This window comes from Excalfactoria chinensis, chromosome 12 (assembly GCF_039878825.1).
Source record: "Excalfactoria chinensis isolate bCotChi1 chromosome 12, bCotChi1.hap2, whole genome shotgun sequence".
NCBI classification, from domain to species: Eukaryota; Metazoa; Chordata; class Aves; order Galliformes; family Phasianidae; genus Excalfactoria; species Excalfactoria chinensis.
The window spans coordinates 17,116,463-17,138,944 of record NC_092836.1 but is presented as its reverse complement, the minus strand read 5'-3'; the positions used below and the strand labels follow the sequence as shown (position 1 = coordinate 17,138,944).

The 22,482-nt window shown below is 51.5% G+C and overlaps 1 protein-coding gene across 2 annotated transcripts in view; it reads right to left on the bottom strand.

Moving 5' to 3' along the window:
- The window catches only part of CACNA2D2 (calcium voltage-gated channel auxiliary subunit alpha2delta 2), a 111,423-nt gene that overhangs the window by 71,365 nt on the left and 17,576 nt on the right, over positions 1-22,482 (bottom strand). For both annotated transcript variants that reach the window (XM_072347035.1, XM_072347034.1), the window contains exon 2: positions 21,269-21,350. In XM_072347035.1, the coding sequence (XP_072203136.1) occupies positions 21,269-21,350 (82 nt within the window). The remainder of the gene's footprint in view (positions 1-21,268; positions 21,351-22,482) is intronic.

Sequence of the window (22,482 nt, the reverse complement as noted above, 5' to 3'; positions counted from 1 at the left end):
GGCTGCAGCCCTGCACCAGCACTACTGGAGCATAACTGCACCATGGAGGTATGGCACCCAGTTCAAGCCATAGTTAATTCAAACAAGCCCACCAGTTTTGACAGCTCCGTTTGAAGGCTCTGGTGCTTGAAATGCAAAATGCAACCTACTCCATTACCCTGGGTCTGCCGAGAATCCTATCTTGGTTTTGTAGTTTATGCAGCCAATCCAACAGACCAATCCTATCCTATCCCCAGTGCCTTAATGACAATCCAACCATCTACTTGCTTTCCACATGGATGAGAGCAGCAACAGGTGCTTTCACAGCCCTGCCTGGGTGCAGCAACACTCCCTGCCCCACAGATGTACCACGAGTAAGATTTTCTTAACCTTTGACTTTGGGATAACAAGGGCATAATAAGAGATTCCCGAGGGTTAACTGTACCTCACTTTGGCCCACTGCAAAGCCCTGGCTTTGCTGGTGAACCCAGTTCTGGCAGCTGCTACACCTCAGTTTGCAGCTGGTAAATCTAAGGCACAGAGAGGCAAAGGATTCCAGATCTGATGGGCAAAACAAGGCCCATCCTAGCCTTTAAAGTGCAACTTCTAGAAGCACATGCACAAATACATTAAGAGGCTTTAGATCTGCATCTGATGCCCTGCTTTATGCTCATCAATGGGCCAAGCACTCCCCTTTAACTGGAACACCCTCCATCAATGGCCACAATGCAGTGCACACCCCCAGTCCCAGCCCAGGCTCCAGCCCTGCTCCCACAGACCCTGCAGGGCCAGGATGCTGACACAAACTCCGTATTTTGGGGCTTTTGTTGCTCTGCAGAGATGTATCTGCTGCATTCAGGTAGCAACGTGCATGTGCCACCTCCAGGGAATTTATTTTCCCCCTATTTGCCAAGATAAACAGCATACAGAGCATGAAGGGGGGAGGAGACAAGGCTGATTTAAGTGATTTCACTTTGCAATTTTCTATGTTCTTTTTAAGTCGCTTATCCATTTCAGTGCTCAATATTCGGCTCTTTCCCTAATTAGAAAATCGCTAATCTGCTCTGAAAAATGTAAAAGTGAGTCTTGCTTACGTGCACTGCTTGGAATATGTAAGTGTGTTGGGTTCTGAGCTGTTTTCAAGCTCTTTAAGAAGCCACTGGTGTCTCTGGCTGGCACCGCTTGCTCTGCTTGTTTCCTCCCAGGTCCCCATTCAGCCCTCATGCTCAGGGCAGCACCACGCACACCCCGAGCTGCCAAGAGATGGCTCCTGCTCTGTGCCTACTGACTGCATTAAGAAGTGGGCCCCCCTCATACTGCTCTCTGCCTGGGAGATGACCCAAAGACCAGCAATGCTGGGCACATACAGGGGAGAGGTGTGAAGGTGGGGGCAATCAGACCAGCTGATGACTTGGGACTCCAGGGCCAGCAGCTGTTCCAAAGGAGCTTCTCAGTGCCCTTCCACCCAAAGCTGCATGAGCTTCCCTGGCAGAAGATGTTTAGCAGTGCACCTACTTAACTCAGCTCCCTCCTGCTGCCCAGTTCTCCTGGGCTGCTCTCTCCGTTTCTCCCAGCCAACAGCTCTGGATGCAGGGTGAGCAGAGCTGGCAGCTGTTGCCTTATTCTCAGCAGGTCACCAGAGGCACTTTGGGTAAGAGGGTGGCAGTCGAAAGCCCACATAGCATGCAGACCTGCAGCTACACAGGCTGTTTTCCATGAACCTGCTCCTGCCTAAACTGCTTGCAGGAGAGAACAGGAACACAGCTGCTGCCATAAACCTTTCCAGCCAAACCACCTCTCTTCATTATCGTTTGTCACCTGCTCAGGGAAATCACTTGTCACAGACGTTTTCCTTTCCACTTAATGACTTCAAACTCAATCTGAGGGTTGCTCAGCACTGCAGCACAGGGCTGGGAGTGGGGGGCAGGGTGGGCATTATGGGCATGCAGGGCTGGGCCAGCCCAGCCCAATGCAGACAGGGTTTGTTGGGCTGGGACTGGTGAGTCCCTAACTTGGGTGAGGGCTGCATTGCAGCAAGTGATTTGAGGAGCAAATAGCACAACGTCCTCAGGTCACCAAGCCACTCCCAGGGCCAGAGACAGAAGTCAAAATACCCAGTGCCCTTCCCACCAGCTCGTCTTTCTGTCACTGTACGCTGTGAACACAGAGATAAAGTATCCCTACCAGTAACCAAGACTTGCTCCCACACACTGGAATTGCAAGAAGGGGATGAACAACAACTGCCTCACCTGGTACAGACCGACATGGAGAAGCCTGCACACCAGTGCTGCATGCATGGCCATGTTAATGATGGGTTACAGCAGCACAGAACCAAAATCATGGCTAAGACTGAAGCCATAGCCTAGCCAGCTCACTGTTGTTTCTAAGTAGCCAAACTCAGCACATTGGATACAATGAAACACACACCTTATTATTCTGGCCCTTCAGCAAGCCCATCCCTTCTAGAAACAGATAGCATTGCCCAGAGCTGTGGGTGCCATCCCCAGAGCTGCATCAGGCCATAGAGGAGCCCTAGGGGTGCCCTTCCCAGCCTAACCATGCTGTGATGCTATAACAGCATAGCACTATAACACAATGGAAAGCACAGTGATAATAGCAGGGTGGCAAAGTCTTTAGCCATAGGAAATGATGACAAAGCCCAACACAGCAGCTATAAATACAGAAACAAAAAGCTACTCACCTCTAGAAGACCCCAAATAAGCAGAGTCCAACAAAACTGCCCTGTCTCCACTGACAAACCTTAATGAGTGCTGGGAAGGGGTGGACCATGGCTCCACCTGCTCTGATCCATCAGCTGCACTGTATGCACCTGAGCTCCCCTGTGTTGGCCCTGCCTTCCCACCAGGTGCTCCATCACTGCTTCAGGCCGTGACTCAGCATTTCTGCTACAGACAGTAAATAGATGAACTTGGGACCAGCTGGTGGATAATTTAAATCCCAGAACTGACAGAGACTTGCTTTGGCTCCGCTCTCCACAATGGGTCTTTCACTTACTACAACCCCACTCAATTAGTCACGCGAGCAACCAGTTCCCTTGTAATCACGCTATAAGACAGCAGGGCTTCCTTTTAACTGGCTGACTAATTGCCACGCTGCCCATTGCAGGCTGTGATTTGCCCGTGTCTGCAGAGGTCCAGCAGAACCCGAGGCCTCCATGGGAAGGTCCCAGGCAGGCAGCCTCCACCCTGCAAAGCCGGCACGAACACCACTAACAGCTCTCATTTGTCAAGGCAACCCCCCACCCATCAGGGAGATAGGGCTCATTTACTTTTTAATTCTTAATTTACCTACAGGTTAAAGCCAGGCAGGGCGCCCGATGTGGAAATGAATGGAAACAACTGTTTTAACCCCACCTCGCTTCCTCCACGCCGCTCTTCCTCTCCCTGCCTGCAGCCCAGCAGAGGGGCCAAGCTGGACAACAATGGGGAGATTAAACAGAACCGAGGGTGGGTGGGCTGGGTCCAGCAGCCAAGGCTTTCTCTTGTGGTTTCTCCCTTGCCATCCGCAGTCCTTTTAAGGTGGTGCATCTCAGAGCCGTAATCCTGATTTTCTAAGGGTTTTTTTTTTTTTTCCTCCTCCTTTTTTTCCCGCTGCCAGCAATTGATTTCATTTAACATTTTCATTCGTCTGCCCGCTGTAAATAACCACTTGGCAGTCGGGTTTCTCAAGTAGAACAGGCAGCGGCTGCTTACTCTCTTCCTGGCAGCTGGGGGGGAATCTGGCAAGCGCTAAAGCAAGAAGCTGTTTGGAGTAGCTCTGCAATGTGCAGGGCAGTGCGTTACATGGGTAGCGCTGGAGTGAAAGAAGCCACAATGTGGAAAGGCCGAGAACTTATTTCCGAAGCGCTGTGTGAGCTGCGTGACTGAGGCTGGGCTCACCAGGTGCAGCTGCTTTGCTCCCAGAGCATGGCTCTATGCGTCGTGGAGGCCAGCAGAGCAGCACAGCGTGTCTCTGCAGCAGCACCTGCACGGCCTGACAGCCCCCTGCCCTCTGCAGAGCCACAGCAAGGCTCTGCCATGGGGACTGAAAGGATATGCTGAAACTACTGAGCACCAGAGCCTCTAAAACGGGGATCTGAATTTGCAGCCACAAGCTGCATTAAAGGCTGTCTCTGTTCGCTTTGTCTGTCGAAAGTGTCCTTAACTCTGGATTAAATGCTTCTAAAATGCCTTTTTCTCTGCAGTTTTGCTGGATTTCAGGAGGTGCCGAGGCCTGGCGAGCTGGCTGCTAAGAACTCATTGCCATCCAGTTCCACAGGCACAAGCTTCTGCCCTGGCTCATAATCCCAACAAATCCCTTCCTGCACTGCAGTCAGACTTGCTGAGCATCAGAGCAGATGTCACTCAGCTGATGCCATGGAACACGCAGAAGCAATGACAACCAGCATCGCTTTAACTCCCAGCTTCACCTTGCTCACAACCTGCCCAATATCTCACTGCATCTTGCTCACAACCTGCCCAATATCTGCGTGCTTCTTTTGGCCTCAGATGGTTTCCTCCTGACGTAGGTGGGCACACTGGAGAGGAGCCAGGACAGGTATGACAGAGGGCAGAGGGCTCAGAGGGCTGGAACACCTCTCCTATGGAGACAGGCTGAGGGAACTGGGGGTGTTCAGCCCGGAGAAGAGAAGGCATCAGGGAGACCTCACTGTGACCTTCCAGCACCTGAACAGACCTTATAAGCAGGAGGGAGGGTGATCTTTCACACTGTCTGATAGTAATAAAGCAAGGAGGAATGGCTTTAAACTAGAAAAGGAAAGAATCAGGTGAGATGTTAGGGATAAATTCTTCACTCAGAGGGCAGTGAGGAGCTGGCAGTGCTGCCCAGAGCTGTGGGTGCCATCCCTGGAGGTGCCCCAGGCCATGGAGGGGCTGTGGTGCTGGGAGACCCTTCCAACCCAACCATGCTGTGGTTCTGTGAGTGCTGCTACTCCTGCTCTGCCCCACAGAAGGATCACAGCCAGAAGAGTCTGCCCCAAGCCCCAGCACTCCTCATCAACTCAGTCCTTCTATTGCTGCAGCCACCAGGTGAGGGAATCGCTTTTTTCCACCCTAATGGCTGCGTGCACAGCTAAGTGAGTGGAAAGCATTAATAATGGTTAATTTGTAAGGGTGGCTTTTTAGCTGCTGCTCAGGAAATCAGCCTATGCTGAGAGCAGCCATGGCTGGTGCCAACAAGCAGCACACAGGGCCTCGTTCCACCCTGCCTAGCCTCCCTGCTGCTGCTCAGGGTGCTGCAGAGAGATAGGGGCAGTGCCAGGACCCTGCCCAGCCCCTGCACACCTACTGAGCCCCAGAGGGCAGAAGTGGGACAGAGGAACCAAGCCGGCGCTGCTCCCTTCCCCTCTGCAACCAGAGGCACAAGGTGATGCATGAAGGAGGGGATGGAGGATGCAGCTGTGTGCTGGCACAGCGAGGCAGCTGCTCTGCCAGCTCCAAAACGAAGCAGGGTCGGCACCTCTTCCCCTCTGCTGCCATCCCCAGCGGTGAGCAGGGGGCACAGAACAGCCAGCTCAGCTCCCCCTGACACTGAGCCCCGGGGAGGACAGGCAGGGCTAATCTCACAGCCCGCAACGCTGCCTCCATCAGAGGCTGTTTTTCTCTTCTTCCTATTTATTCCATTTATTTTAGTGACTTCACGTCACCACTTCTTTCCCCCCAGAAGACAAAAAGCGGAGTAGAGCAAGCATGGATAATTCTCATCCCATTTTATTTTATTTCTCTGTGGCGTTTCTCTGTTTGCTTTGGAGAGGAGGGGGTTGTTGGAGCATGTGTATTGCTTTGCAATTACAAATTAGCTTTTTAAATGAAGTGTGCTGCAAGAGGCCTGATATGCCATGTGCGAGCGAGCATCGCAGCCTCTGATGAGACACAAAAGTGGGGGGAAAAAAACCCAAACCCACAGCGGAGCGCCGCGCTGCTGCTGGCAGAGCAAACAGGAGAGGCTGCCTGTGCCACAGTGCCCTGTGCCCACCACACTGCAGGGCTGTGGGCTGCAGGGGCTGCCTCTCACACCTATGAGAAATGATCGCATGCAGCTGCATGCACAGCCTGCTGCTCACAGGCGGCCGACAAACGGGTCACAAACGGTGACGTTCGCGCTCTGAATCAAAAGGTAGCCCGAGAGCTGAGAAAGGGGAGAGCAAAGTGCTGAAAGCCAACCAGCTTTGGCTGCTCCCAGAGCTCACCCAACTCCTGATGTTTCACAGAACACCATCAGTGTTTGCTCCCCTCCAGCCTTCAGCAAGCCGTGCTGTGCCGCACGCCGCGTCCCGTCCCCCCACACTGATGGAGCTCGGTATAGGATGGGAAAAAAAGCTACCTTGAGATTCACAGCATATTAAAATTAACAGCCACTGCAGTCAGATGCTGTATCACTCTCCAACCTCATTATGAACAGCTTGTAACATAAAACAGGATCCACTTCACAATATTTCACACAGCGATCCACAAGGAAATACAGAGCAGACATTTGTCTGATGTCGGAGAGGAGAGGAGCAATCGGGGCCAGGGATGGAGTCCAAGTGAGCCTTGCCCTGTGAGGAGTTCCTTGCTCACACTCCAGGCCTCACACTCTGAATCTGGGAGCAAAATAATGAAAGATGAATGCAAAACAAATGAGGACGCTGTGCCTGGAGCCGTGCAAGCTGGCCGCAGACTCGTGTTAGCCAAGCAGTGTTAGCACTGCGTGCTGCTCTGGGCCCTGCCGGCTGCTGGTGCCTGGCTGCATGCACTACGCTGCAATGCAGCCTGGTTTTGTTCCTCTGACAAGTAAATTCCCCAGGTGCCACGTGGAGCAAGTTAATAAGGAGCAGCAGGAGCTCTGGGGGATACAGAAACGCAGCAATGGAGGCGGGATGGGAATAGGTGATCTGCAGAGAGCAGGAGGCAGAAAGGGAGCACTGGTGGAAGGTGCTGGGGAGGAGTGTTCTGACAGCAGAATCATACAGGAACATGCATGAAGCAACCAAAAGGAGTCTGATTTCAGGACAACATCCATTGCTTGTGTGATAAGCAAACACACAGCGCAGCCTCCTCAGGGCCCTGGAAGCCAGAGGAGAGATGTCTGCAGGGACTGCAAGAGCTTCTAGGGCACGATCACCACACAGATTGTCATTAAGGTGTAGGAAAAGAGATTCTGTGGGCACCCAAAGGCTCTGCAACCCTGGGTCACAGCCACCCAAAGCCAGCAACGATGCAAAGGAAACAAATCCCTCTGGGAGCAGGAACAGACCTCTGCCCTCATCCCATCTGCAAGGGAGGGGGAGGGGGAGGAGGGGAGGAGGAAGGCAGGCTGCCAGCGGGGTGGCTGGAGCTGTGCAAACACTAATACGGCAGAAGCTAATTTTACAGAGTTCCACTCTGCAGCCTCCTCTTTGTCCCAGGATTCCTCAGCCTGGGAGATTAGTGGCTTCGAGACAGAGGAATAGAAGTTATTTTCAAATTTAGCATCAACTCACTCAGACTCGACGTGTGGGTGACTTGGGGAGGGTGGCTTTGGGTGCGGGATGACGTGCACAAATAACTGAGAGAGAACTGAAGGACTGGGAAAAGAACAAGTGTTTCTGCCACCCCAGAGACCACATTTTATTCTCCACTCCATGCTCACTTTCTGCCCCTTCCGAGCCCTCCCATTTGCAGTGCGTTGGGTTGTGCACTATGCAGGGGGATGGAGGCAAGATGCTTTCAGAGGTAAGGAGAGGAGGATTGATTTGAGGAGTGCCTGAGGAATCCAGGCCAGCTGGAAGAATCTGCAGAGAGGGCCAAACGTGCATAGAGGGATATGGGGCAGGAGCAGCGGTGTCAGCAGCCCCTCACAGCCACCCAGCCCACCCTGAGGGCTGCAGCCCTGTGTGCAGCATGAAGAGAGGAATGGCTTCGCGGGACTTCATTATGCTTGTTCATCTTCATTTTGCCTCTAACAGATGAGCAGCATAATGGTTCTGGCTTTCCTGGACGCCACAAAGCCAGAAACATCCTAATGAAAAATAAATGTATTTACAGGGAGACGTCAAAACAGCCCAAGACAAGGCAAAGTAATGTGCCTGGGCTGGGAACGAGGGCTTTTATTTCATCACCCCTCCACGGCCTGCGAGCAGATCACGCAGCAGAGAGAGATAAATATTTTAAATAGCGACACTCCAGCGATGCACAGTTGTGCAAGACAGGGAATAATTAGAAAATAAATTACTTTTTTTTCTTTTTTTTTTCTTTTTTTCCAGCATGGTAATTCCAGACGTTGAATGAATTAGATTACTTGACAAACTCCAGACCCACGCAGGGATTCTGTGAACAGCCGTGCTCCTGCTCAAGGAGGCAGAGGAAACGCGGCCTTCAAAATGAAGCCGAAGCACAAAGAAACACAGCTTATAAAGAAGGCGCTCAGGATCTGCCCGGCCACCTCCACAGATCTAAGGATGGGAGGTTTCCTCTGGTCTCCCAGCAGCAGCTCAGGCTAAGAACAGCCCAGTCCAATTCAGTCTGTTCCATGTAAAGCTCGCAGTGCCTTTATGTGCCAAAGCAAAGAGGTTGGGGTTCATTAACAGCCTCCCCTCGCCTCACTGCTGGAAGACCACTGGTGTAGATACAAATGTGTTTCCCCCAAATCCTGATCAGTGTACAGGCAGATGGGTGTGCAGGTTGTGATGAACGCACACACACATCTCACTGCTGTGCTGACAGAGAACATGGCTTATTTGGGAAAGCCAGTGACATTTTCACTTGTTCCAGTAAAGAGACTTGTTCCAGACAACTGCTATTTCCCTGCCCCACTCCTGAGCCAGGTGTAAGCACCCAACGAGCCCAGCCAGAAGCAGCCCTATGCAGACACACACACAGAGGCTCCCTCTGGGACTCCCAAAATGAGGATGCTCCAACAGAAAAGCCCCATATCTCAGGAAAACAGAGCAAGAGTCCCTGTGTGGTTGTGCTGTTCGGTGGTACTGTGCTGCTCAACAAAAAGACCTACCCAACATACAAGTCCTAAGGTGCTGTCATTAGACACAGCTAAAAGCATGATACAGCTGAGCAGAAACAGTGGTTGCTTTGGCTGAAATATTTAACAGGCATTATGCAACATCAAGCATAACAACATCGGGAAGTTTTGCATCTTAAGGCCAAACTGGAAGGAGATGCCAGCAGCACCTACAAGCTGAAAAGCACAATGAAAGCATCCGAGTGTTCAGCCACGAGCTGGATAAGCAAGACATTAAAAAACACATTGTTTTCAAATGCATTGGGGTTCTTAAGCCTTAATTTATCCTAATCATTACCATTACGTTGCTGCTTAATGCTACTGAAAGAACAAGGCAGAGGAAGGAAGGACTTTCGGTTATCAATAATAATAATAATCAAATAACCATAGGTTTAAAAAGCAACTCACGCACTTCAATGGCTGTTGCCAGAGTACCTACACGGTACCAGTTTGTTAGAGGGGGACCTGAGGTTCCCTTTGCTTTCAATCTGAGAAGCCCTTAGCTAAGCAGGGCTGTACATCATAGCATGCACTTGTAATGCACAGATGCTGGGTGTAGGGTTTGATGTTGCACAGCAATGCTTCCCCTCACATTTCACCGACGCGTGCTCCAAAACAACGTTCACCTCAGCCCAGGTTTTCCCCCAAGGAACCTCCTTTGTTTCCAAAACCATTCAAAAGGTAATCAAGTAGCCCAAGGAGGAATTTGCAGTGCAAGATTTGGTTGCGCTCCGAAGTTAAGCATCAATCTCTCACCATTTAAAAATGCTTTTAAAGGCAAAGCTACTAACCCATAAAAGCTGGGGGAAGTAACAGCGGCGTAACAGCCGAATTTGCAGCTGTTTTGTACCTCTAGAGCAGCTGAAGGGAGCTCATGAATTCAGCCTTTAATTTGTAATGCATTTTGTGACTCGATGGTGAGCCCAGCTCTCTGCAGGGGATGGAGGGGCTCAGTCCCTGTACCCTGTGCTCCCCGTCACTGCCACGTCCTGAGAGGATGTGAAAAGAAATAATCATGTTCAGATTTGCTTATAGACATGCAGGGAATTCTTCTACCCATAGCCCTCGTTGCTACAAACATGGAGAGGACGTGCTGTATTTGTCTGCTAACAACACTATGAGCTGATTCCAAATGGAAGAACCCATCTATCCCTACAGAAATCAGCAGTTCAGAGGGTGATATCCATTGACAGCAAGTTTTAAAGCTCCGGTCACCATCTGCCACTGGTGCCAGATGCAGGGCATGCCAGTAAGACCCAGTAAGAAGGATGCTCCTACTGGTGTCCACAGCAGACACTCCAGGTTTGTCTGAGCTTATGGCACACTTTGCTGTGATGCAGGAAAAGCCCATGGAAAGCTGCTCTGCTCCTTTCCCTTTAAACAAGAGAGGAGTAAATATAGAAGCCTTGGAAAGCTGCCCCAAGTTTGCTGTATTTCAATTTCCATGACAATTGGATTATGATCCCTATTTATCCCCATTGACAAAGTAATTGCGCTGGTCAGCTGGATCTCCTCCTCCCTCCCATGGGGAGCAACACGGCCCCAGCAGAGCTAAGGGCCAGGCTGCCACCAGCGGCCTCCAGCCCCCGCCACAGGCAGCCAGTCCTGCTGTCTGCATGCCAAGAGTGTCTGGCTGCCAAACTGCTGCTGGGAACTGCTTTGTAAGGCCAGCGGCAGAAACTAAAGCAGCTGTGGCTTGGGGTGCCTCAGCATCCAACCTAAGCACGGACTCATAGGATCATTTGGGTTGGAAATGGCCTTCAAAGTGATCAAGTCTGACATGTTTGTACAAATCCAGGGCACGGGAGAAGCAGCCAAACCTTGGAACAGTCTGCCCAGGGAGGTGGGGGAGTCACCGTCCCTGGGGGTGTCTGAGAGATGTGGGGATGTGGCACTGAGAGACGTGAGCAGGCAGGTGGGGGTGGGGCAGTGGTTGGATCAGATGGGCTTTCGAGGTCCTTTCCAGCCTTAACAATTCTGTGATTCTATGATAACAGCAGAGAGGTCTGCAGCCTGCACCTGGGATGCTACTGGTGCTGGGCCTTCAGGAAAAAGCAATGACCTGTGAGATCACGCAGTATCATAGAATCACTGAATGGCCTGAGTTGAAAAGGACCACAATGATCATCCGGTTTCACACCCCCCTGCTATGTGCAGGGTCACCAACCAGCAGCCCAGGCTGCCCAGAGCCACATCCAGCCTGGCCTTGAATGCCTGCAGGGATGGGGCATCCATAGCCTTTCAGTCCAAAGCAAATCCAACCGTCTCCTCCATGAGGTGCTACCCCACTAGAGCATCACCTACACAGCAAGAATAATGCAAAGAAAGGAGCAGAAGTGACCCCAAAACACCTCCAGCCATCTCAAAGCAGCAAGATGCCCCTTGCTCAGCCAAGGGGGAAGGCTTGCTGAAGTGGGCCCAGTAGGGAAAGAGATGCTCTGGGTGCTGGACCACAGATCTCTGTGTATGGAGCTTCAGAGGCTGCAGAAGCAATCACTGCTGCGCTGCTCCTCTCCCTGCTGCTCCTGATTCTGCAGATACCTCAAGCAGGACCTATAATTGCAATTTGAAGTGCCCTCAGCTCACAGAGAAGGACATCTGAGGGAGAAGGCGTACCAAAGCCTGCTCTGTGGGATAAGGGAGGGACGAGGAGGAACACCGTGCATCTCAAAGAGGACAGGTCTGCAATAGATTTGTATTACAGGACCGTGACGAAACAGAGAGAAAGAAATATGGTAAATAGTCTACAGCACATAACAAGCAGCCCTAGAGATATATCAGAACAAACACAGGGCAAGAATCATTACATATAGCTAACAGAGATCCACATTAGGAATAGTATTACAAGAAGGATTACCTCCGTCAAAGCCAACCCCTGGAGGCCCCCTGAGGCTAACGCCTGTCCTCCACAGCTGCTCCTGGAACAAGGTCACCTATTACAGGATGGGCTCAGCTCCTGCTCTCTCCTCACCTAACCAGAACACCCACAAGCAGCAGCAGGCTGAGCCTCCCCCCCCCCAGTCAGAAGCTGTGGGATGAATGAGGTTTAAGCAGCGGCTGCAGCTCACAGGGCAGGCTCAGGACAGGGACGGACTGCAGCACAGCTCACTGCCTGCCTCCCAACAGCTGCTCCTCCAACAACATCCTTCCTCTTGCCAACCAGCCGGCTCAGTGTGCTCTTGCTGGACTAATTGAAACTTAGCAGACCTCCCTGCTGCTCCACAAATTCACTTGCAATTTGTCTTAAAACTTGAAACCATAGCAAATGCTATGCTAGATAAAAGGGTCAGGAATCACGTGTGGTGTGGTCCTTCCAGACAGAAGGGGCTCCTTTGGATAACCAACAGCCCGGGATGCTCTACTGTGAGCTCCCTGTGACCACACCAGAGGTGACCGAACACATTCCATTTCTGTGCTGAAGGTCAGGGAGGTGCAGTGAGAGCAGGACTGAGGATGTTGGAGCAAGAAAAGGATTCTACCCCTCTCCATTTTAATATGAGCCTGCTTCTGTCTCATGCATGTCATTCTCAAAAGGATTCATGCACGTTCTTGCACTCTGGAAATGCCAGGAGCACATTTAAGAGGAGGATGGACAGCTATTATCCCCATCAATACCTACACAAGCAGTAATTTCGGTAAATCAAACCTCCAGCCACCAAACATTGCTTTTGTATCACAGGAACCACCAGGGCCCTTTATGCTACCCAACAGAAAGGTGCTGAGTGCCTTCTCTGAAGGTTTTCTTTGCTTTGAGGCACATCACATGCTGTTCCTTGGGCTTTTCTTCCTGCTGTGCTTGGGGACTGGGGGAGGTGCTGTGAATGCAGGGCTGTATATGTACATGGCATGATGGGGCACTGCCAGAGCAAGCCAGCTGCTAAGGCAAGGATTCAGCTTTGCCCTGACCGTGTGTTTGAAATTCATCTGCAGATGGATGTTCTGCAAGACTGTTACTCCAAATCATATGGAAACCTACTTTAGTCAAGGCATCAGCTCACCCGTATCACAGAGGACAGCAGCTGGGTGGACACCACTCAAGTGCTGATGGTTTGGAGGTGCCCCATGTAAGACCTCTCCACCATGCCCACCAAAGCAACAAAGGAAACAGCCACAAAGGGTCACAAAGTGTCTCTGCTACACACAACCTGTTGCTTTTGCTCAGGTGGATGGAACTTGTTCAAACATGAGCACACGTGAACCCAAGCATCCAAATTTCACCGCTTCCCGCACAGCCGTGGGGCTTGGGAGAAAGCTCATAGTCAAACAGCAATACAGTATCTGCAGTAAAATACATACAGAACCACTGGGAAAGTAATTGCTTTTTGTATAAATGGTCTTTAAAATTTTCTCCGGCGTCGAAGTCCCTTCAAAAAAGGGAAAGAATAAATTTGCTGCATGTGAATTTATTCAAAGCCAGTAGATTCAGTATAATGAAATCCTCCTAAGTAAATATCTGATAAAGAAGCAAACACTTAGCACTTGACCCCGGGAGCTGGGATTTCTCGGCACGCAGCTCTCATGCAGAGCAGCAGGAGCCTCAGGCTGGCGGCTCTCAGGGCTGCCATGGGAAAGTCCCCATCAGGGGCTCAGAGCACAGTTCTGTGCTTCCAGAAGATGCTGCTTCTTCCTCTGCAGGGGACTCACAGTCTGTGCTGTGCCCGTCCTTTGCTGAGAGCCGCTTTATGGCCTGTTTGTGAGACCACCAGCTCAGTCCCAGTCCAGGAAAAGCAAACAAAAGCCTGAAGTTGTCACCTGGAAAGAAAGGGCATCTTCCAGTGGAAAAAATATATATATTTAAAGAAAATTGAGGGCAATGGCTGCCTGCGTCCTTGAGACTGTCTAAGAAGGATGGAGAAAAACAGCACAAACTAGAAAGGAGAAAAACCAGCCCTTCTGTGAGACCACTGCCCAGGACCACTGTGTGCAAGCAGGTGTTGAACACAAAGCATCTCCTGTCCCCTTTGGCAGCAGCCATGGAGCAGAGGAGACTCAGAGGACAGCAGCACCTCCAGGGGCTGAGGAGCCACCACAGCAGCCACCAGCAGCCACATGGAGCAGGAGGGGAGCAGCAGCCGTGGGGCACTGGGGGACGCAGCCAGCAGCCCACAGGGATCCAGGTTTACAGCCACAGGACCAGCAGCCTGCCAGGGCAGCTCAGCAGCCCCGGGTGTAAGCGGATCTGCATCGGCACAGCTGTACATCACCTTTTGCACAGAGCTCAGGCCTCGCAGCTGTGCTAATTAATGGCTGAAGGAGTTCTCAGTGCCTCTCAGTGCTGCAGAGAGCTGCTCCCGCTGCCTCCCGCTGCCGCAGTCACGCTGCTGCTCTGCCTGGGGAGCGGTGAGGGCTGGGCCCCCACTCCCCACCACCCGCATGCACTGCACCCCCTGCTACATGGAAAGGGTCAAACCAGAGAGAGCTGAGACCCGTGGCCTCCTCCATCCCATCACTTTCCCCTCTGCTGCCCAGCAACCCACAGGGCTTCCAGCCCCCTAATAGGCTCAGAGCATCGCTGGCCATCCCACCATGCTACCCTGCAGAGAACGAGCACCCCCAGCCCTCCCAGCACAGCTCCCCAGATCTCAGTGACCAAAGTCAGGCTGCCTACCTCCCCTTGCCCCCTTTGCACACCCACAGACAGTGGCAAATAGCAGGACAAAACAACATCCCCGAGACATGCTGCACCAAGGGCCCTGGAGCAGCGACCCTGCACAGCCCACGTGGCACTGCACACACCCGTCCTCTGCAGCCAGGAGTGGCTGTCACCCACACTGGTTTTCAGCATATGCTTCTGAGCTGAATCAGACTGTAACCAATATGTTAGCAAGGCAGGCCAGATTCCTGTAGGAGCGGGGCTAGGAGGTGGTGTCTGCTAGCAGAGTGCTTTCGATTTGAGGTTTGCTTTGGAGTTGCTGCACCTCCAGCTGCCATGAAAAACCCTCCCTGAATGCTGTTTGGCAATAGCAGAAGCCTGACTCCTTCCTGAGCTGTGTGAGCAGAGGCCGAGCCAAGAAGTGCTGAGGAACTGCAGCTCTCAGCTCTCCTATGGGACACCGTGGGTCAAGTGGGGGCACTACGGCACACACTGCCCCAATGCTGCCCTTGCTCTGCAGGCAAGCAGAGACCATCCAGCCCATGGGCTGCCATCCTGGCATCTATCACAGCCACTGAACGCTATTTTAAAAGAAAAAGGCGCTTTGATTATAAAGTTAGCGAACAATCCAGACATCAGAGTGAAAATCTAGAGCAAGGTTAAGTATTTTTCTGCCTTCCGTACAGCTGCACTAGAGGTGAATGAACACCAGAGCGCTCTGATTTCCTGCCTGGTTCCAATAAATGTTGCTCTCCCAGGCACCCAAGGGACTGCTGTGGTTTGTCAAAACCAATTAATTTTCTTCCACGGAATGCTTCAGGCACCTCAGAACGTCATTCGAGAGCTAGCAAACGTCTAAGGAGGAGGGAAAGGCGGCAGGCAGGTGCTGCAGTGAGAGCACAGCCCGCTTCACTCCCAGCAGCAGGCGAGGCGAGAGCGCGTGCAGCATGGCAGAAACACCATGCTATGAGCTCTGTGAATACCAACAAGGAGCTGCTGCTTGTGGAACGCGGCAGAAATAAGCTTCCTAAAGGAGAATGCAGAGCTGAGAGTTTGCCTTTCTCACCCGTGTTTCCTCAGATCCATTCCTTGGTGCTCGTAACGAGCCAGAAGTGACAAATGGAGCAGTTGTTAGTAAGGAAGGTGAGCTCCGGGGTTCCCTTCCTGGCACTCCAACACTCAATGCAGAGGAAGGATCTCCCACTCCTGTGCCTCAGTTTACCCAGCACAGAGTGCAGCGCTTTCCTTCTCTGCTGTAGGGGGAAGTGGGAGCCAACTTGTTTGCAAGCCATTTTAATAACTGGCCATGCAATGCACTTGATGTAAGTGCGGTATTATCACGCTATGATTTCTTTTTCAGTGAACACCTAGCCACTGAGAGCAAGACTAGACTGGAACTATCATTTATACTCAGAATCCTCACGTAGCACTGGCTGTAAAGCAGCCATCCTTCACCCCTGCTACAAATGGAGAAGGGCACGCTCCTCTTGCATGCTGCAGAATGGACGTGGGACAAAAGAATGAGAACGCTGCACACTTTGTGCTGAGCACCCTCAGTTCACTCCACCCAGAGTGGAGGATGTGCTGCTGTGGGTGCCCCAACCAGTGCAGGGCCAGGAGTGGACAGCCAGGGCTCCTCTGCAGGTCCCAGATCTCAGGCCCAGCATCACCCTTGCGGTACCACTGGCAACTTGCTAGAAGTCCTACAGAGTAACAAAAGAATGGGGAATAAATCAGCCTTTCCTTCTGTCCACAATATCCCCAACAACCGACTTGTTTCAGAGTCATCCAACATTTACCACCACAGTCTCCTTTGTTCCCCAAGTCACACCAACCCCCTGCTGTCTCCTCCTCTATTTACCTGGCTTAACATTCACAGCAGGGAACTGAAGATCTGCTCCTTCCTTCCAGCTACAGCTGGATGAGAATTAATGCTGCTGCCTAAACAGTCCCTGCTGGCTCCTACGATGCCTGCAAGCACCTGGATTTGGCCCCCAGCACAAGGCATTGCCTGGGCAATCCAGGAACTGCCCCGGTAGAAGCAGCCATGCCTCCAACAGCATCTCTTTGCACAGAAAACTCACCTGTCTTTCAGACAGGATTCTCTCCCCCTTCGAGGAATACCTCGATTCTACATAATTAACAGGCAATAAGTGCCCATAAGCAGAGCAGGAGCACTGCAGGTCAACAGGTCACCGTGGATGGGCATTGGGAATAAGGGCTCCATCATGCTGCACACAGCAGATGTCAAAGGTGGTTCGCTGTAATGAGGAGCAGTCAGTGTGCCCACTTAACGTGCAAGTTTGCAGCTGCACATTAGCAGGATCCAGCCACAGCTCAACAAAACCCACACTTTCCTCTGAAAACTCACCTCTGCTGCATTCTCCTCCACCTGCCCATGTCCTCTTTCATTGCTACCAACACACCAATGGAGAAACGACATCTCATTGCTTCCTCTGTACAATAACCCTGAATCTCTGACAGCAGCCTTCACTACCGCCTCACCAGCAGCCACACTTCTGTCCTCACTTGGAAGTGGCTGACCAGCTGTGGGACACAGGGAGGGGGCACCCAACCCCTCCCCTCCCAGGGAGAAACAGCAAACCCCCAGCCCACGGCACCCCAAGTGGCAGAGGCACTTGCAGCCTGTAAATAACATCTAAAATCTGATACTCTGGTGGAACGTGTACATATATTCTATTACTTCGTATCTTGATCTGTGTTGGAGCTGCAGTTTTGGTTATCAGCTCCCCTCGCAGCAGTCTGAATCCCAGGCTACATCCATACCCCTGCGAACGTAAAGAACCATCTGGAGAGAATAATAAAACAATTAACTTTCCATTACGAATAATCTATGTATGTTTTTAAGGAGGCAAACCATAATGACCTCCACCTCATTATTCAGTTTGCATTCCGGCAGGCTGGCTGCGATTTTGCCTGCCTGTTTTTCAGCAGTCTGAGGGCAGCGATTTGAACTGGAGCTGATGGGAGCAAGTAGAGAGCTAAAATAAGCTGGAATGTGAAAGCCCCATTTCAACCACTCTGATTTCCCCTCCAGAGCTGGGCTTTCCAGTCCTGGAATCTGCACAGAAAGAACAGGCAAACAGCAAAGCAGTGCCCAGGCTCTGCCATACAGCACAGGCAGGTGTATTCCTTTCCCACGCAGGCTGATAAGTTTCTCTATGATCTAAAAAAGTCACGAAAATCTGGCAGAAATGAACAAACCAGTCGCACCTGAGTCCTGCTGGAAAAATCCCGGCCTCAGCTTTGAAATGTTGCAGAACATTTCAATTCACAGCTTCTGCACAGAGGGGGCAGGTTTTCAGCGTGTGAGCTGAAGGCATTTTAGCCTCAGACTGCCAGCCCGCAGCTGCAGCAGCCCACCTTCCTCTGCTAAACCACCAACACACACACAGACACTGCACACACATAAATACACCCCCTCCCTCAAAGCAGGATCCTGCACCTGCACAGCACCCTGAAGCAGGACCTGCACCCGTGCTGGGAAGGGTTTAGTGAGGGTGCTAACGTCACACCCAGAGCAGCCACATGCGGCCATACATTATTCATACACATTACTCTAATTATGCAAATGCACTAAAAGCTGGAGCATATGCTTCCCTGACGTCTTCCAGGATGGATGCAATATGGTTCCTGTAGGGGAGAAGAGTGAGGAGTGGGTTGACGGGTGCTGGCAGCAGGCGCCGTCCCTGCAAAGGGTGGCACTGGACTCCCCTCCCCGAGCAGAGCTGCTGTGAGGCTGAGGACATCCAAACACTCCTCCCTGATAATAAACTGTTGGCTCTGTGCTCAGCGGAGTGCTGAGGCTGCGGAACGGCCCAGGCAGATTAAAATAAACCCAAGCAGTTTGGAACAGGGATGTGTTTATCTGGCATCGCACACTTCCTCTTATCAGCCCTGAGGAGCAGGGGAGGGCACAGCAGCAGCGCGCAGGGGCAGCCTGGGGGGGAAGGGGAGGAACAGCAAGGGTGAGATGGGTACTGCAGGAGCATGGCATCACCCCAGGCAGTGTCTGCTGCAGGCAGGTGGGCACCTGGCATGTGCATTGCTTGTCTGCCACCTGAGGCCAGCAAACAAAGGAAAAGGCCAGGAGCACTGCTGCACTTCTGGAGTCAGTCTGGGGGTACCGGATGGAATATCTTGGCCTTGAACCTCATGAACCTAGAGACCTCATTGCTGACTGGAAGGCTGCTCTGCCCAGCAGCTGGTGTGAACATGCTCTTGCAGCACAGTTGGTTGGAAGCACCACAAACACCCCCCAAACTTTCCATCCCTCCTGAACGACCCGCAATATGTTTCTATACCCAGGCAATACAAAAGCGAGCGAAATGAACACGATGCAATCCCACAGCTCGTTGGGTGATCTAGGCCACGTTACTGTTATGCCAGTAGTTACCCAAGATCAAAAAGCTGAACAGAAAACCTTGGCAGCTCCTTTGATAACAGCACGTCCAATCAACTTGTGCAAAAGTACTGAAGAAAGGAGTTCAGTGAGGTGTCGGGCAATGCCCTGAGCACATTTGTTGCCCTCTGAAGTGACAAAGCGTGCACTGGGGCTACAGAGAGAGATGTTTAGGGTAATATTCTTTAGTGCAGGATAAAACAATGTCATCCTAGGATATCAGAGTCAAAAGAGAGCCATCCTGGGGTGGGCGGCACTCCATTGGGCAGCATGGTGTCCCTGGCAGGAGGGCTGCAGGAGGGGTACAGCCACACGTCCTGCGGGCACAGGGGCACAAGGGCTCTGTTTCCACCATGCAAAAGAGGGATCTGTAGTGATTAATGTCTGGACGCAGGTTTTAAGGCCACCTCATGGCATCAAACACTTCCCATACTGCAGCCCAGATGCACCTGCCTGCAACTGGCAGGTAGGAGGACGTGCAGCGCTGAACGCCTCAGGATGAAGCACTCTGTGTAATTTCACATTAGCACTTGCAAGTAACGCGGTCTTTGAGAGAAGTGTACTTCACTTGATATTCCATTTACGAATCAAACCTGAACTCCGCAGCCCCAGACCCCCAGGGAGACCCACAGAAAGCCTCCACTCCTCTTAGCCGGTGTTTTAACAGCCGCGCGTTGGAATTTTCAATAGCTCATCTCTTGACTTCAGGTGGTTTTAGCATTCAACAGACAATAATTGCACACGACTCCTCGCTTCACATGATGCTTCCAAAACAGATTTCATGAAAAAAATATATATATAAAAAAAAGTAAAAAAAGCCACCCCAAAACCCTTCAGTCCTTCTGTAGTCTGTTCATCCTGTACCAATCCATCACAGCCACGCACTGTGCTCTATCAGAAGAGTGAAGCAGAAGAAGTGGGAAGCTCTCTTACCTGTAATTGACTGACTGGCCAATAGGAGTCAAGTGCTGGCAAATTGGAGGTGTAATTTCTATTTAATTACAGCATTAAAAAAATTACACGATATCCCTATTTAGCATGCAAAGGAGCAAAATCAAAGCTAATAAGAATAAACTGTAAGAGAGGACATGTACCAAATGTAGCGGCAGTCTATGGTTTTTTTGGGGTTGTGCTTTGCTATAGATTACAGAGCCCAGTGTGCCTTTGGATTGCCTGGAAAACCTGCATCCTCAGCTCTGACTCCACACCTTGCCAACATGCAACACCGCGCTGCAGAAATGCAGAGATACCACCAAAATATGCGGCCAACCCAAAGGGGTGCGTGTGCTCTCCATGCAGCACATCCAGCGCCTATCAGTCCCGGGGAAGAGAATGCAAGAGAAACCCAGACAGACCCCTGTGAAGCTCAAATGTGATACGAGCGAATGGACAGACTGTGAGCGGCTTTGCAGGCCTTGGATTCAGCTCGTTTTGAAGTGCATTTAAAAGAGACCAGCACAACAGTGGATGATGACCAGGAGCAAGGAACATGAACCTGGCTTCTAAGGACATGCCCCTGCCAGAAGAAAACCTGAGTGCACCCCGTGCTTGTTTCTGGGGGAACTCCTCCATCATGACCAAGAAGCCAATTTTCTTTAGATTAACACTATAATGCTAAGCTCCAATCACTGCATTTCATCACAGCTCGGCTGGCAAACAGTGCTGGGAAGGGGAACCATGCAAGTCCTAAAGACAAAGTTCACAGAGCACAGTGAAGTTTCCCTTAAGTGTCCCTCCCAAAGCTGCTCACCCGCAGTCCAGGCACAGTCCACCCCTGTGCCCACTTCGGGATGAAGCAGCACAAACAGGGATTTCTTTTGTGGCCCTGGGAGAACAGAAGCCAAACAAGAACTGCAGTTTTACCTGAAAACTCTCTTTAAAAACACCCCACTTTCAATGTCACTCAAATTACCCTTTGGACATTTCCTGCTCGGTCACAACAGAAGCCTGAAACTAAAGCACGGATTAAACCACCCTCAGTCCTGGAGAAATGGTTGGATTTGAGATGAGTTCAGCATGCCATACAGAAACATGGGAACGTGCTCACGCAGCAGCGACATGCAGCCCTGGAGAAGCAGACAGATGCAAGCCACACACACTCCCACATGCCTGCTAAGTGCATGGCACAGAGCAGCAAGCAGCAGCATGGCCAGCCGTGCCCCGGCATGTGGAGCCAGCTGGGAACGTGACACACCATGAGTGCTCACAGGGGTGATTTCTGCAATGGGGACGTTCACGGCCACGAGGAAGGCAGCAAAGATAAAAGACAGACAGCTTACCCCTCTGAGCTGCTGGACACCACCAAATATCCTCATCACGCCATCAATCTCCTGCTCCAGCCTTCTGGCCCAGTACTGCATACTGCAAGAGACAGAGAGGAAGGGAGGAGGAGAAAGGGAGAGAAAGAAAGAGAGAGTCAGAGCCCCACCACACAGCAGATCAGCCATGTAATGAAGGGACAGGGAGGAAGCCAACATCCCGGGCTGTGCTCACTGCTCTGCTCCTGCAGCACCAGGCGTAGGCAGTACTGACAGCACATGGCTCCCGAGAGCGATGGCTGGGGTAAGGTGCAAGCTCAGGGCTCCAAAACAATTTATGCACAAAGCAACACAGAGAGAAAAAGGAAGAAGAGTTACAAGAGAAACTGCAACTTTCTTTTTCCACCTTCTATCAACAGTTGTGGTAGCTAATTAGTTAAGCCTAGAGCAATGATCAAGGTCAAAGTGCTGCAGAGCCCAGCAGCTGGTAGAGAAAACAGCCTCACGCTCCAACATGGCCCCAGGAGAAGCAGTGCCCATCCCAACACAGCCATGGGTTGCTGCTGCCACGCAATGGAGCTGCGGGCAGAGCTGGGAGCTGAGCTGCAGTACTGCAACGCTGGGGCAGCAGCGCCTGCCAACATGAACACCGCACAGATTTCTGCTCATAGCAATGACTGCCAGTTAAAACAACAGCAAACAAAGCTCTCCTAAGGCCACAGAACTTGGTAGCTCGCCTTCTTTTAATGAGATTTCCAGACTCCGGCCCCTGGCCATGCAAATGTCAAACCTCCCATCTGGACCGGGAGAGCAGTGCTGGATTGCTTCTGAACCACTTGTGCTTCTCCTGCAGCAGCTTGGCTCCAAACGCTACAGTGGACAAAGGAGGGAAGGAGTAAAAGGGACAGAAGGCGTTGTGGCCAAGTCTGGTGCATGGCCAGCATCACAGCAAGGCAATTCGATGGGCACAGAGAGGCCCAGGGTGTTCATGTTTTGCATGAAATCTTACATTCTTCAGGCAAAGAGACATCCCCAGACAGTGCATGTACACCACTGCAAAGCCACTGTGAGGCTCTGACAGAGGTCCAGAAGCAGGGAAGCCCAGCTAAGGGAAGCCATGGAGGACTCGTCATTACACAGTATTGCTCCAAAATGGGGGAAGATGGGCAGAAATAGAAACAAATTTCACAGTGTACTCCAAGTCTTCAGAGTTTTCCAGCACAAATTACTCCATT